Raw genomic sequence first — 16,028 nt, forward strand, 5'->3', positions numbered from 1 at the left:
GTTGAGTATATGTCTCAGTTAAGGAAGCAGTCCCACAAATTGATAAGAAATGACATAATACTGCAATTTAATAAGATAATATCTGCCTTTGTATCCAGAAATGAAAAATTAGATATAAAATAAAATAGTTATATAAGGTCATTGTTAAAACCACATTCACTTATTCAAGGGTGCAGCTAATTTAATTAAGTATGGAATTTACATAGTACCGTGATCTAAACAAGGGTCTCAAAAAACACAAATATAAGGTTAATAAACAGGGCTTGAATTCTGAGGACATGTTTGGTAAGGATAAAAGAAGCAGCTAATACCTGTAACATTCAGGGAATGGAAAGTTAAAAAAATTTTAATCGACAGAATATAAGAAAAAATCTATTTTGATTCAACCTTAGATATTGAGACTCATTCTAAAAACTGCTAGTAATTTATTGCCTCATTAAGCACGGTGTAAGGAATGTTATCCAATCATAGTCGAATAATTCAGAATTTGGTAGGGCCTGGAGTTGCTCACGTGGAGTATTACTTCTGAGTAGAAAGTAGGCCACGCCACAGGCAGGAAAGGCAAAGGGAGCACATCCTTTCAGGAAGTTTACTGAATTAATTTGTAAGGTCAGCTTGCTTTCTATCCGTGTTCACCTTGGCTGTACATTAGAATCAAATGAGGAGCTTTCAAAAAAAAAAAAAAAAAAAAAAGTCTAATGTTCTGACCACACCCCAGACCAATTAAGTCAGATTCTCTGGAGGCAGGAAGTCCAGGCAGTAGCATCCTTTGAGGCTCCCCCTGTCATTTCAATGTGCAGCCCAACTTGAGAATACCTTCTTCACACAGTTTGTCTTTTCCTGGCAAATGTACTAGGCCTACTGAGGTTTCTTTTTCAAACAGATCCAAGGAAAAGAATCCTGCAGGTAAACTTAACTTTACATATTAAACAGCTTCTTCAAACAGCAAAAAGTTAAGAGCCAGAACACAGAGCCAGACTGCGCTGCCACTCTTCTTTCTATTCCTGACTCTGCCATTAACCAACTGTATGATCAGAGGTCATGACTTAACTTCTGTGCACACTTCAGTTTACCTACTTTTAAAGGTAGATAATAGTAGCACTGTCCTTTATAGGATTATGGAAATGACAAAATTGCATATGTCTGCCAACACACACCATATATATGTGTAAGTATATACACACTATGTATGTATATATGTAGCACAGCATATAGACACACTATGTATGTATATATGTAGCATATATGCACAATATACATACTATTATAGACTATAAGTATACATATGCTACATATACTATATAAATATATGTAAAAAATATGTATATGCTATAAATATACAAACTACATATTATTAGAATTGTGCCTGGCATGGATAAAACAGCATATATATGTTTGCTGTTGGTGGTGCTAAGGATAACAAGGATAATAATAACAATGATGAAAAGGTATGTGCAAAGTAAATTAGTGAATATTACATGCTTCCCTAGATTTCAGAAACTTATTTATAATAGGTACCAACTTCCTAACAAGTCAGTTGTTCAAAGTTTGCATTTTTGCCTTTTAAATTACTTAAAGTAAATTTAAAATATTAAATATTTTAAAGTGGAAGTAATTATATTATTTGTTTTAATATTTTGTGTGTGTGATAAATGTTTAAATAATCCAACAATCAATCTAAATTTGTTTTACCAAAAGACAAAAAGAGACTTGTCTTGCTGATTAAATATAAGAAAGAGCTTGACAAGTGATAGGTCTGGCTGTGTCCCCACCCAAATCTCATCTTGAATTCCCCTGTGTTGTAGGAGGGACCTGATGGGAGGTAATGGAATCATAGGGGCAGGTCTTTCCTGTGCTATTCTCATGATAGTGAATAAGTCTCACGAGATCTAATGGTTTTAAAAACAGGAGTTTCCCTGTAGAAGCCCTTTTCTCTTGCCTGACATCATGTGAGATGTGCCTCTCACCTTCCACCATGATTGTGAGGCCACCCCAGCCATGTGGAACTGTAATCCCATTAAACCTCTTTCTTTTATAAATTGTCCAGTCTTGAGTATGTCTTTATCAGTGGCATGAAAATGGACTAATACAGTACATTGGTACCAGTAGTGTGGTGTTGCTGAAAAGATACCCAAAATTGGGGAAGCGACTTTGCAACTGGGTAGCAAGCAGAGGTCGGAACAGTTTGGAGAGCTCAGAAGAAGACAGGAAAATGTGGAAAAGTTTGGAACTTCCTAAAGACTTGTTGAATGGCTTTGACAAAAATGCTGATAGTGATATGAACAACAAGGTCCAGGCTGAGGTGGTCTCAGATGGAGATGAGGAACTCATTGGGAACTGGAGTAAAGGTGACTCTTGTTATGTTTTAGCAAACAGACTGGCAGCATTTTGCCCCTGCCCTGGAGATTTAGGGAACTTTGAACTAGAGAGAGATGATTTAGGGTATCTGGTGGAAGAAATTTCCTTTTTTTTTTTTTTTTTGAGATGGAGTTTTGCTCTTGTTGCCCAGGCTGGAGTACAATGGTGTGATCCTGGCTCACTGCAACCTCCAATTCCCAAGTTCAAGCGATTTGCCTCAGCCTTCCCGAGTAGCTGGGATTACAGGTATGTGTCACCATGCCTGGCTAATTTTGTGTTTTTAGTAGAGATGGGGTTTCTCCATGTTGGTCAGGCTGGCCCCAAACTCCTGATCTCAGGTGATCCGCCCGCCTTGGCCTCCAAAGTGCTGGGATTACAGGCATGAACCACCACACCCAGCCTGGAGGAAGAAATTTCTAAGCAGCAAAGCATTCAAGAGGTGACTTGGGTACTGTTAAACACATTCAGTTTTATATGGGAAACAGAGCATAAAAGTTCAGAAAATTTGCAGCCTGACAATGCAATAGAAAAGAAAATCCCATTTTCTGAGGAGAAATTCACACTGGCTGCAGAAACTTGTATAAGTAACAAGGAGCCAAATATTAATCCCCAAGACAATGGGGAAAATGGCTCCAGGGCATGTCAGATGTCTTCATGGCAGCCCCTCCCATCACAGGCCTGGAGGCCTGGAAGGAATAAATGGTCTTATGGGATTGGCCCAGGGTCCCTGTGCTGTGTGTAGCCTAGGGACTTGATGCCCTACATCCCAGCCACTCTGTGTCTGAAAGGGGCCAATGTAGAACATGGGCCATGGCTTCAGAAAGTGAAAGCACCAAGCCTTAGCAGCTTCCACATGGTGTTGAGCCTATGGGTGCACAGAAGTCAAGAATTGAGGTTTGGGAACCCCTGCCTAGATTTCAGAGGATGTATGGAAACACCTGGATATCCAGGCAGAAGCTTGCTGCTGGGGTGGAGCTCTCATGGAGAACCTCTGCTAGGGTGATGCAGAAGGGAAATGTGGGGTTGGAGTCCTCACACAGAGTCCCAACTGGGGCATTGCCTAGTGGATCTGTGAGAAGGCCACCATCCTCCAGACTCCGGAATGGTAGATTCACCTACAACTTGCACTGTGGCCCTGGAAAAGCCACAGACATCAATGCCAGCCCATGAAAGCAGCCAGGAGGTGGGCTGTACCCTGCAAAGCCACAGAAGCAGAGTAGCCCAAGGCCATAGGAGTCCATCTCTTGCATCACAGTGACCTACATGTGAGACATGGAGTCAAAGGAGATCATTCTGGAGCTTTAAGATTTGACTATCCCGCTGGATTCTGGACTTGCATGAGGCCTTGTAGCCCCTTTGTTTTGGCCAGTTTCTCCCATTTGGAATGGCTCTATTTACCCAATGCCTATACCTCCATTGTATCTAGAAAGTAACTAGCTTTTGATTTTACAGGCTTATAGGCAGAAGGGAATTGCTTTGTCAAGGATTAGACTTTGGACTGTGGACCTCTGATTTATGCTGAAATGGGTTAAGACCTTGGGGGACTGTTGGAAAGACATGATTGGTTTTGAAATATTAGGACATGAGATTTGGGAGGGGCCACAGGCAGAATGATATGGTTTTGCTGTGTCCCTACCCAAATCTCATCTTGAATTCCCATGGGTTGTGGGTGAGACCTCTTTCTTTTGTAAACTGCCCAGTTTCAGGTATGTCTTATCAGCAGCACGAAAATGGACTAATACAACAATGTCTCCATCAGTACCATCAAACAATCTTGAATTGGCAAGAAAATGAATTGCAAAACAACCAAAAATGCCTACTCTACCTACAACACTTTTAATTCAAACAAAAGAGCATGGCATTATATCAATACCAAGTACCCAGGGATTCTATTTGTAACAAAGTCAAAGGAATTTTCTCCATAACAGGAAGTTAAATAATGAACAATGTGTAGAATGTATTTCCTTCACATATTCTGCCAATCCAATGTCTCGAACCATTTTTTGGCATCAAAAAGTAAAAATATTCCATTATAATAGCTTACTAGCATGGAAAGTACCCAATTTAATTTCTCCTAAAATAGTAGGAAGAGCTAAATATATGCAACTTATAAAACCAAGGAATAATTTTGTAATTAAATTATATTAGGAGTAATGAATTTTTGTGATATTACATGTTTCTAAACTGTGGTTACAATATATTAAAACAAGCATTGCTGTTGTTATGTGCATAATGAAGTGTGGTGATGGTGACACAAAATCGTAGTAATGCATTTCTACCCTAAAAATGATTCCAAAGAAGCTGCAATGAAACCATCTCAAAATGACTAGCCTAATTTTAAAATATACTTTAAGAGGCTACACTTCAATTAGAAATTCTACCAAAAAATCATGAATCACATCCTCTAAGAAGAACTTGTAAATGATTCCATTCTAATAACATTGTGTCTACATAAGCTAAGGCATCACAGCATGTCTATTCGACGCTAGCCAGAGTTTACTGGCGCAAAATCTTTGGGGAGTCACAGAAGTGAAAAGAAGGTAATGTTAATAAAGTGGAAAAACTTAACCTGGAAGTTGATATGGTGAGGACAGATTTGTTCCTCAACAATCTGAACCTTGGCTTCGTGGCTAAACTATCCTCAAAAACACTAAGATCTTGGTGAGTAGGAAGGAAGAGGAGTGGCCTGATGCCCATGTAGTTGTCACAATCCTAAAGTGATTATCTTAGGAAAAAGGCACAGGCAACCATGATTGTGTCCAATTCTTCTTGTGAATAATACAATTTTCACCTATCAAAGTCCTCTAAATCATCTTAAAAGTTGTTCCATACGATGCTTCAAATTCCCAAGGGTCCAAGAAACTTTCACCTATGATGAAGTATTTATTAGCAAATTAGCCTCGGAGGGAAAGTCTTTTAAACAATAAATCCTTCTTTTGCCTTCCATGGCTCTGTTCCCAAAACATTATGAAATACATAAATAAACATCTTATTTGACCAAACAGACCTAAGCTTCAATGTTTCAGATGAAAAGACCACAGCAGAGTCTAAACAGAAAACAAGTCAGTGTTGCCTTGAAGAAGAAAAAAGGAATAAAAAGATATACATAAATAAATGCTCACTTGGTTTTCAAAACAGCACATTTTTGTAGTCCCTAATACTTATGGACAATTGTTTGGTTAGAGAATAATTGTTTATTATGCAGCAATAATAAAAGTCACCACAAAGGATGGAGGAGTTACAAAGTAGCAGGTGTTACCCTAAGTCATTCATTTTACACATTGAATGTTCACAACAACACTGAGAGAGTAATACCCATCTTATAGATAATGATACCAAGGCTTTGATTTTTAAAGAGATTCACTGAGGGTGACTCATTAAATAAACAGCAGAGCCAGACTGTGACAATCCACATCTGTCACAGCTTCAAAACTGGTTTCCTCAACGAGCTTTGGGCTTCTCAAATTAGGACTGTTTTAGGAAAACCAGACTTGGCTTCAAACAAAAGTGTTCACCTAATATATTCCAATCTCTCTTAACCAAGGAATCCTTCTAAAACCCTTCATTTGGGGGCATCTATATTAAGTTGTTAAGCACTATGCATCTGCATTAAGCAATTCCTAGATAAGGATTCTAGTAAAAGTAGTTTATTTTAGAGGTGATTTTAAAACACAATCACGCCTGTAATCCCAGCACTTTGGGAGGCCGAGGCGGGTGGATCACAAGGTCAGGAGATCGAGACCATGGTGAAACCCCGTCTCTACTAAAAATAGAAAAAATTAGCCGGGCGCGGTGGCGGGCACCTGTAGTCCCAGCTACTCGGGAGGCTGAGGCAGGAGAATGGCGTGAACCCGGGAGGCGGAGCTTGCAGTGAGCCGAGATTGCGCCACTACACTCCAGCCTGGGCGACAGACCGAGACTCCGTCTCAAAAAAAAAAAAACACAATCAGGAGTGGAGAAGTGAGACAGGAAGGAAAGGAAACCCATAAGGGGAACATTTTTAAGCCACTTACCACTGTAGGTAACTGGGCTTAATCCACTAGAGAATTCTAGGATATAATATAAAGCATGCACCTTTAAGTTATCCCACCCAAGAGGTGAGGGAGCTGTGGTATTTATCCACTGAATCTCATTGGTTAGGGTGAGCATGCATTGCCAGGAACTTCTGGGCAGCTGCATGGGTAGCAATGTGAGTTCTAGTAGCCAGACAATGAAAAAGAATGCAGGCACTGGCCAGCCACTGGAGCCCAGCTTGTGTTCTCAGGAGTGGTGAGGAAGAGGGTGCAGATATGGCACTGTGTCTATCCTAGCTATTAATATCATCAATGCTGGTGAAGGAAATTCAAGGAAGGTGAAGGAAAAGACTTAGTGCCCAGATGCTGCTGCTGAGTCAACAATGACTGATACACTGCTCCAGGCCAAGGAACAATCCCAGCCCTCACAAAGCAATCCTCACGTGAATTCTGGTGTTTTTTTTTTTTTGTTTTTTGGGTTTTTTTTTTTTTCTAGATAATGTAAGTTATTGTTTCAACCTTTAGGGAAAGTTACCAAATAAAATGAACAGCATTTGTCTTCTAAATTTATAACTACATCATTGCATTTAATCACTCAGTGGACTCCTGTATGACCTATCCCTTATCATACACAAGAAGGGTCAAAGTTGATAATTTTGGGATACCCTAGAGAAGTATATCCCAAAGAGAAAGCCTCACTGCTAAAAATCATTAATGAAATGTGTGGTGCCCAGTAGTTCTTTAAGGAAGTCAGACTATTTTTAATAGGAAATCACTAGATTTTCTTGTTGACATTTATGATGCATCATTCAAAATATTTTTGAACTCTGGACTCATGCTGAAAAATGTTACTGTGACTTATGTAAATATTTAACTTTTAAACTTTGCTTTTGAACTCTGTAGAAATTTAAGGTTATCATAAGAGAAGACTATCTATGGTTGCCATTAATGGAAACTGAATCATCACTGTGTACAAACATCCAGAATGGTGTCTCATGCAAATTCACAGGCCAGAACAAGATGGCAGATGGCAGAGATTGTAGAACCAATCTTTCTTGTGCTAAGTCTCTAGAAATGATTAAATATGCAGGTATAAATTTAAATCTCTAATCTAGGATCACGGGTAAACAAAAAGAATTACACTCTTTGAGCCACAAAGTATGAAAGGCAGAAAATAAATGAGATAAAAATGAAGTAAGAAATCAGAACCCAGCAGTCCACAGGTATTAAAACATAACAGATCTTTGGGCTATCCAAACCAGGTGGTGAAATGTCAGCACTACGAGTGATATGAAGAAATTGAAGTTAGAGCTCCACCTCACACCAGTCCTCATAATACATTACATATGGATTAAAAACCTAGATTCATAATGGTGATGAGAAGGAATCAGAAATATCTTAAAGGAAGCAAAAAGTGGGGAGGTAGTTGGAACGTAACTACATCAAAATTTAAAGCTTCAAGTCATCTTTTGTTACCCATAAATTAGATGTTAAGAAAGTCAAAGACAAACCACAGACAGGAAGAGTGTAATTGCAACATTTATAACAGCTAAAGGAGTACATCTAGAATACACAGAGAACTGTCAACACAAGGGCAAGAGATATAAATAGGCAATCCATGTAAGGAAAAACTGAAATGGCCAATGAACATATGATAATATACACAGTTTACTAGCAAATCAGGCAATGGCAGATTAAAACAAGGTGATATAGCAGTTGCATCAGTTGGGCAAAAATTAAAATATTCCTGTTACTGTTGGTTGGGCTTAAGAAAACAGTTCCACTCATATGAGATGGGTCAGGTTATAAAATGGTACAGCCATTAACTATAATTTAGGATAGGTGTAACCTTGAATCAGCAATCGCATTTCTCAGCATTTACCTTAGGGAATCCCTGACCCATATTCCCAGAGAGGGCTACACACAGCTGACTATTACTCCATATTACAGGATTCTTTGTAATCCCAAATTAGAAACAAACACCAGGAATCCATCAATGAGAACTTTTGTATTCTTAAATAAAATTTGCTAATCAATTATTTAACATACGATAGAGCAATACGAAAGAATGTGATAGATACACATGTACTAACCCGAAAAACTCCCTAAGATAGACCAATTTAACAGAATGATATAGACACACATGTACTAACTTGAAAAATTCTCTAAGACACACTGTATGGTAAAAAGGAAATTGTGGAATAGTTAAAGTAATATGATGTGACTTAGTATAAAAATAGACATAAGCAAAACAAAATGAAGTATTTCCATAGTTACGCATGCACAAATTTATTTAAAAGAGACCTACAAAGAAACCATGAAGCTATTAGTTGACTCTGGATAGAGAACTAGGGTTAGAATCAATAGGAGAGTGCAGTTTAAAGGTAGTTACATTGCTTTACTCTTTTACAGATAAAAAGATACTTGTATATGATCCACAACATTAAAAATAAATAAGATTTGTAACAAAAAAAGAAAGTAATAGGAGTTCTTCATGTAAAACGTGTTTTTCCTCCCATTCCTTTTTAAATTTAATGATGTGTTCCTTTTCCCTTCCCCCAAGCTCCAGTTGTATGAAGACAAGGAAGAGTTTACTGAACTACATTGAACTTCTTGGATCTGAACTACTGGTGACTAGTTTTATTTTTACACCAACCTTGGCACAGAAGCACGGCATCAAGTTGCAAGGCAAAGGTCTAATTTTTTTTCATATTCTAGCAGGATAGGTTTTGGTTAACTCAACATTGACACTTTTTTTCCTCTTTAGCCTTTCTTTCAAAACCGGTGGAGAAAATTCTTACAGTTCACATGGTTTTCACAGCTAATACTTCCTGTGTCGGTTTTTTAGTGCTCACATGGCACGGATCCAGAGAAAAGTTATAGCCTAATGCATGCTACCTCTCAAGGACTCAGGCTGTGCAGGACTCCCTTCTCACCCGTGACTTACAAATAAATTCATCCTCTTCACATCACCTACACTTACACAAGAAAAACCACTCTCCTTAAAATAGTCATATTCAGAAACTCATTTTTGCTCATTTTATTCAATAAGATTTACAGAGCCAACAATACAGTGAAAAGAATTATTAAAATAAGTCCAGAGCTGGCACAAAGCATAAACATTTATCCCTAAAAACGATATTCATATTTATCTGCTTCCACCAACTCCAAACATTCTGTCAGTGTTTCACTAAAACACATTTCTGCTACCTAAAAATGACTCGCTAGCTTTAGTTTTTGATTCCTAAATTCATCATCTGTGCTGTCTTCTTTGTCACCTATCATTTCTATGGTGACAAATCAGAGAAGGGGTTTTGGAAGGCAACATGTCATTGTCTACAGAGGGGAAAGCCAGTGGCTTGAAATAAGTGGCTCTGATACAAGATCTGATGTAGCCATGACAAGAGGACATGCACAGAACACCATACAATGTGACCATTTACCTCCAATGCTATAAAAAAGAAAAACAAAAAACTCTTGTAAAATCCTCCCTGCTAGGGATTTCTGCTCACCTCTGAACAGACTGGACCTCAGATGATTGCTAATCCAAGTACTTTGGTATAAGCTTCATGAACCAAAGAGGGAATATATTAGAAGAAGCCCAAAGGGAGAAGAGAGGCATATTACAATAAACACCAGTGCAAGCTTCCCTACCAATGGAAAACACAGTGCATAAAATCAAGGGATAAACTTAAAGGTATCACATTTTCTTGTTCTCTGAGAGATTATCTCTATGATACACGTGGCAGATTCCTAAAACTAATTGCCAGATAAAAATATTTTTTAAAAAGTGGCCCTCTAAGTAGCATCATGATTGTACCATTCATCCATGTACCTTCAAATGATCTTATGCAAAAACACCCACTAAAAGCTTGGCGTGCCATCTTTTATTTGCATGCACCATTTCTTCTAGCACACATTTACTCTAATTCATCACTTAGAGTCGTCCATCTCCTAAAAGTGGATGAATCACTCTTGCTGGTTCCAGGACTGGGCTTAAAGCCAGAAAGAAAATGACAAACTTGAAAGCATGGTAAGTCTAATTTTTTTTTTCTTAAATCCTCTCATCTTTTGGATTCTAAGATATATGATCACTAAGAAATAAGCCTCCAAATTCTGATAAATGACTGAGAGATGACTTCGGTATTTAGAAAGTGAAAAATCAAATTTACTATTTCTATCTGTTAGCTAGAACTGTAAGAGTAATATCCATGAAAAGAAAAGTAATAACGTGATAAAAGGAATTGCTACCACATTATCTGTTTCAGTGGGTCATAAACAGCATTACAACCAAGATTAAAAAGTTTGTGAAAAAATTAAAACAAATTTTCCTGCATTTGAAAATAAACATGGGTCGAAATACTGGGTTCACAATAGAGATGCAACAAAGAGGCTTTGGTCCTAAACCCTTTTTCTTTATTAAGCAAATAAATATTGATGATTGGTCTAGAGGGGAGTTTAACTGAGTTGCCATGAATTATTTAAAAATCCCAGAATATCTTCTGTTGCTTTTATAGAAGCTTGATCTACAAGTTGAAAAATCAAACTGACAGTTTGGTCTCTTGTACAAATACCCAAACTCTAGAAATGTTCTAGGCATTATAAATACATCTTTCATGAATATAGTTTCAACAGTTCTAAAAATATCCTTTAGGAGAAGAAAAAAACACCCAAAAACAAAACTTCTTGCAAGCCATTGTTTCACACATAACAGCAGGAAACCAAACAGAATGTCTAAGCCAAAGCGATTAACACACCCAATAATAAATGTGAGTGTTAAGTAGGAAATCCTACTCAAATACAATTTTTGACATTAGCATAGGGTCTGTGGTTTACCTCCACTTCTACAGCCACACATGGTTCCACAGCACACTGATTTCGAATCTAACTCCAGGACAACAACTGAAATTTGCCTTTTGAATGATGTGTAAACAGGCTCATTCAGGAGTGGCCCTGGGACCAGACACTGGTATAATTGAGCTTGCCTCAGAGACAGAAGGCAAAGCTGACAGGCAACTAACTCCAGGAACTTTGGACATAAGAAACTAATTTAGAGTTTTGACAGAGCTAACAATTTGTTCCTCCTTCATCAGTAACTGTGGAGGTTGCAGCTGTTTTAATGGTATACTATTATTATTCTACTGTTTTCAACATGTATTTAGCATTCTCAATAAACCCTATCTCATTTCTCCATATATCAAAACTTAGAGAACAAAAACATTCTATATTCTGTGGCCTCTGAGGTTCAAGTGTAGGACTGTGGCAATGATGCTTGAAATAATAACCACTTTCCACGAGTGTTCTCGTCTAACTGCCCATTAAACTCCAAATAAATCTTATGATCAGCAGATATTCTACTTTTTAATAATTCAGTACAGAATCATCAATTGGTTTCATAATAAATGAGATAATAAATTCATGCTATTGTGGGCAGAAAGCTAATTTAGTAAGAAATTCCTGACAACTGAAGGAATAGGCTAAAGGAATTTTATTCTTGATTTTCTGACATAAACAAATTATCAAGGCCAAATTCCTGCTGATTCTGAGAGAGTCCTTAATGAACAGCATAGGGGAAAAGAGAGAGAAAGAAAAGCCAACGGGTATGGCTACTGGGTCAAAAGTTATTTTCTCATCATTTTTCTTCATCCTTTATGGGTGGGGACTTAAATCAGGAAAGCTGGCTAATTATGTTCTACACCAAGTGTAATTCAAATTCCCCTGTTCTTATCCTAACACATAATATAAGCAGTACCAAAAATACCAGTTGCTCCAGAATTTAGCAAATCTACTATTTCAAACTAGTGACTTTGAAAAGTCCTAAATTCTAAGAATACCTTAGATATTCTTTAAAAGTGGAACATTTAAATAAACTGCAAAAGATCTGTAGAATGGATGTTCTTCTATAGACAAGATACGTAAATACTTTTCAAAGTAGTAAACGATGGAAAAATGTAAGAAAGACATATCTCATTTCTTACCTTGTTTTGATCTGTCCAGTAAAAGAAAAATCCCTGAGGGTCAGTCCTCAAAATAATTGGAGTAACAATAGTTGAGTCCTAGAAATGTAAGAAGACACATGAATATCAACATATATAATTGTAGAAAAATCTATCCAGGAGTTATTTAAGAAGTAATAATTGTAAGGAGAGTCTCCAAAGTAGTCAATTATTAAGAAAAATTTCAAAAGAAATTAGACATGGCATTTTTAACTTCATGGAATTATCCATTATGTAACTGAAGTACTTTCCTAATAATCAGAATACTTATACATAACTTGTAACGGAAAAAGCCATTATGCATTTATTGATTAAGGTATGTTTTCTATTAAAAATCTGTATTTAGTTTTTCAAATAATTTTAGGACTAAACATCATTACATATTTTTATGATTAATATTAACTAAAATCCATGCTTAAGAATAGTATTTTAAATTACATTTGCTCCATAAAATGATTTTTAATTGTAATAGAGTAAAACATAGCATTTGAGCATCCCTGTTTCCAAGGTAACTGTAAATAAGGCCATCTTCTACATATTCAGAAAGATACATACAAACTTGCTGCAAATTTCAATTTTACATGCTAAAATAAAACATCATAGGTAAATAGTCTTCAAAGTTGAAGGCATGCATAGTACAAAGCAAAACTTGCCCACATTGTAATTACAATATTAAACATTTCTAAAACACGTGTTCTTTTCTCTTAGCAATTTTCAGAAAGACATACTATCTGCACAAGAAAATACATATCACTGGATATGGATTTTTATCCTGAAACACTCAGGCCTTTGCAGGAATTGCATTTTTTAGAGAGACATAAATTGCCAGTTTTTTCAACTGTTTCATATGCACAACCATAGTGTGTCATATCATCTAGCTTATTAAAAGAATTTGTAATGAAAATTAGAACTTGAGAGATAATTTTGGCATAGGGACTTTTTTCTTCCTAATGGGCAGAGTAGTATGAACGATTTTTATCTATATATTGTTTTATTGTAAGAGCTCGGTTCTGGAAGATGTTCTTCTCTGGGGTTCAAATTCCTGCCTGTCCTGTCTCAGTGCATAGCTTTACACAACTGAAAAAAGAAGGGGATAATCATAATACGTAACTCAGAAGGTTGTCGTGAGAATTAGCTAGGATAATTTGGGGTAAAGCATCTGGGCACGTATGCCACATAAAAATGTTCCTTATTATTATAGTGGATTATATTTAAAAACAGATGTATCAAAATACTAAATGTAAGTTTATCAGAATATTCTGTGTTACTGTAGTAAAATACACAGAACATAACATTTACTCTTTTCTAATATACTTTTCAGTGTTATTACGTGCATTCACCTTGCTGTGCTGCCATCAGCACCATCCATCTTCAGTACTTTTCATCTTCCCAAATTGAAATGCCACATGCCTTAAACACTAATTCCTCATTCCCTCCTCCCCCCATAACCTGGCAACCACCATTCTTACTTTCTGTATCTATGAATTTGACTACTCCAGGTAATTAAATAATTTGACTATTTTAAGTAGTTATATAAGTAAAATTGTGTAATATTTGTCCTTTTGTGTTTGCCTCATTTTATTTAGCATGAAGTCCTAAAACTTCATTCATAGAGCATGTGTCATATCTCCTTCCTGTTTAAAGCTGAAGAATATTCCATTTATGTGTATGCCATGTTTTGTTTATCCATTCATCCACTGATGAATATCTAGGTTGTTTCCACCTTTTGGCTATTGTGAATAATGCTGTTATGAACATAGATGAACAAACATCTATCTGAGTCCTTGGTTTCAGTATATACCCAGAAGTGGAAATACTGGATCACATGATAGTACTATGTTTATTTTTTTTGAGGAACTGCCATTCTGTTTTATGCTGATATTCCATATATACATCCTTAACATGCAGTTGGAAAAAACATATTTTACAAGGACTGTGCTGTTTCAAGGAACTTCAGCTAGAATTTTAAAATTTCCTAATTACTTCTAAATGTCAAAAAAAGACATTTGAAAATAAACTTGATATTATAATGAAAGAATAATTTTTAATATATTTTAGGCTTCTTTCATGAGATTGCATGCATAATAGCTCACAGCAATATTTCCAATAAATCATAGCAATATTTTCAGTCCTGTTTTCTTACTTCTAGAAGTGGGCAAAATAAAAGTTTTGACAGGCTGCACACAACATATATTCCCACTTCTAGAGGAATTTAGAATAAACTGTAGGTGTGTCTTATCTTTTTCAAGTCAGTTCCTTTTCTTATCAGAGCATCTGACAAAATTCTAATCAAAATCTTGGTGGCAATTCCCTGCAAGGATCCCAGACAATCAAACATTTAAGTGAGCAGAATAAAACTTTTCAAAATTTATATTTAGGAACACTATTCTATGCTGCCTAGTTTGTTTCAGATATTTCCATTTCTAGCTTATTCCTTCCCCTCCTTCAAAATTAAACCTTCTTTGTTCAATGTTTTCTTGACCCCACTCTTCCGGCCACAGTTCCTCTGTTAAGTGATCATTTATCTCGGCTCCCTGCCTGCTTCCTTCATAATCACCTCTAACATTCCAAGATCCCCTGGAACTTGGCATTCTTGCCATGCAAAGTAGGATTTGACCCAGAAATATATGAATGTCTATTTTCATTTCCACCTGCTTGTTTTCCCACCTCCCACATAGCTGCTAGTGTCTATATTCTCCCCATACCAAAGTAGCCACTCAACCCAGATCCCAAATATTCTTAATTGTCAGAACATATGCCCAGGTTTGAAACTTGAAATATATGATCATCCTTCATTGACAAAGGAGCTGCAGATAGGTTGCAACTCTTGGGACCTTTGTAGAATGATGAAGACAGCTCTCAGATGGTCTATATTTTAATCCTTTACCTCTCCATCAACATCTATAACATGTGTATTTCATAAGATTGTTGTTTTGAAACTTTCATATGCATCAAATTCACTGAGGGATGTTGTAAAAACACAGATTGCTGGGCTCTTTCTCCAGAGTCCCTCATTTAGTAGCTCTGGGACAGAGTCTGAAAATCTGCACTTCTAAGAAGCTCATGGTGATGCTGATGCTGTTGGTCCAGGGACCACACTCAAAAAACCACAGATGTAGGCGTATAATGGGTGAGGCTTTAGGTCAGGAATACGATGATGTTTACCTCCAAGAACACCTGTGACCTTAGAATGCAGGCAAACCATATCTTCTAAGTATATTGCTTCTAAGAATTCAACTCTAATTTACTTAAAGTTATAAGATATTTTCTCTAATAAGTATTTGTCTATAAAAAAGAAAACAGTAATAAACACACTTGTCTTAAGTTAGTAATAGCAGATAATGTTCAGTAAATTTCTACTTGCTGCTTTTTATTTGATAGAATACGTTTTACTGTCATATCATCAATAGTGAAGACTAATATAGTAATTAAGAAGATGTTATTTAATAAATTACATGAATGTCTGAAGAGTCTTTAAGCCAAATCAAAAATGATCAAGGGGCAAAGCAAAAGACCTTAACAAAACCTCGAAATCCTGAAGAATAAGAAACAATTCAGCAAGAAAAAAAAAAGAGTCAGTGGAATCAACATTAACATTACAATGATTTGCTCATCAATGCACTGATATAAGTCAATAATAAATACTAAAGAAACTGACATG

General features: G+C 36.5%; 1 protein-coding gene across 3 annotated transcripts in view; it reads right to left on the reverse strand.

Annotated features, from left to right (window-relative positions):
- The window catches only part of PLCB1 (phospholipase C beta 1), a 752,445-nt gene that overhangs the window by 721,728 nt on the left and 14,689 nt on the right, over positions 1-16,028 (reverse strand). For all 3 annotated transcript variants that reach the window (XM_015149373.3, NM_001257867.1, XM_028827440.2), the window contains 1 exon segment: positions 12,350-12,427. In XM_015149373.3, the coding sequence (XP_015004859.1) occupies positions 12,350-12,427 (78 nt within the window).

This window comes from Macaca mulatta, chromosome 10 (genome assembly GCF_049350105.2).
Source record: "Macaca mulatta isolate MMU2019108-1 chromosome 10, T2T-MMU8v2.0, whole genome shotgun sequence".
NCBI lineage: Eukaryota > Metazoa > Chordata > Mammalia > Primates > Cercopithecidae > Macaca > Macaca mulatta.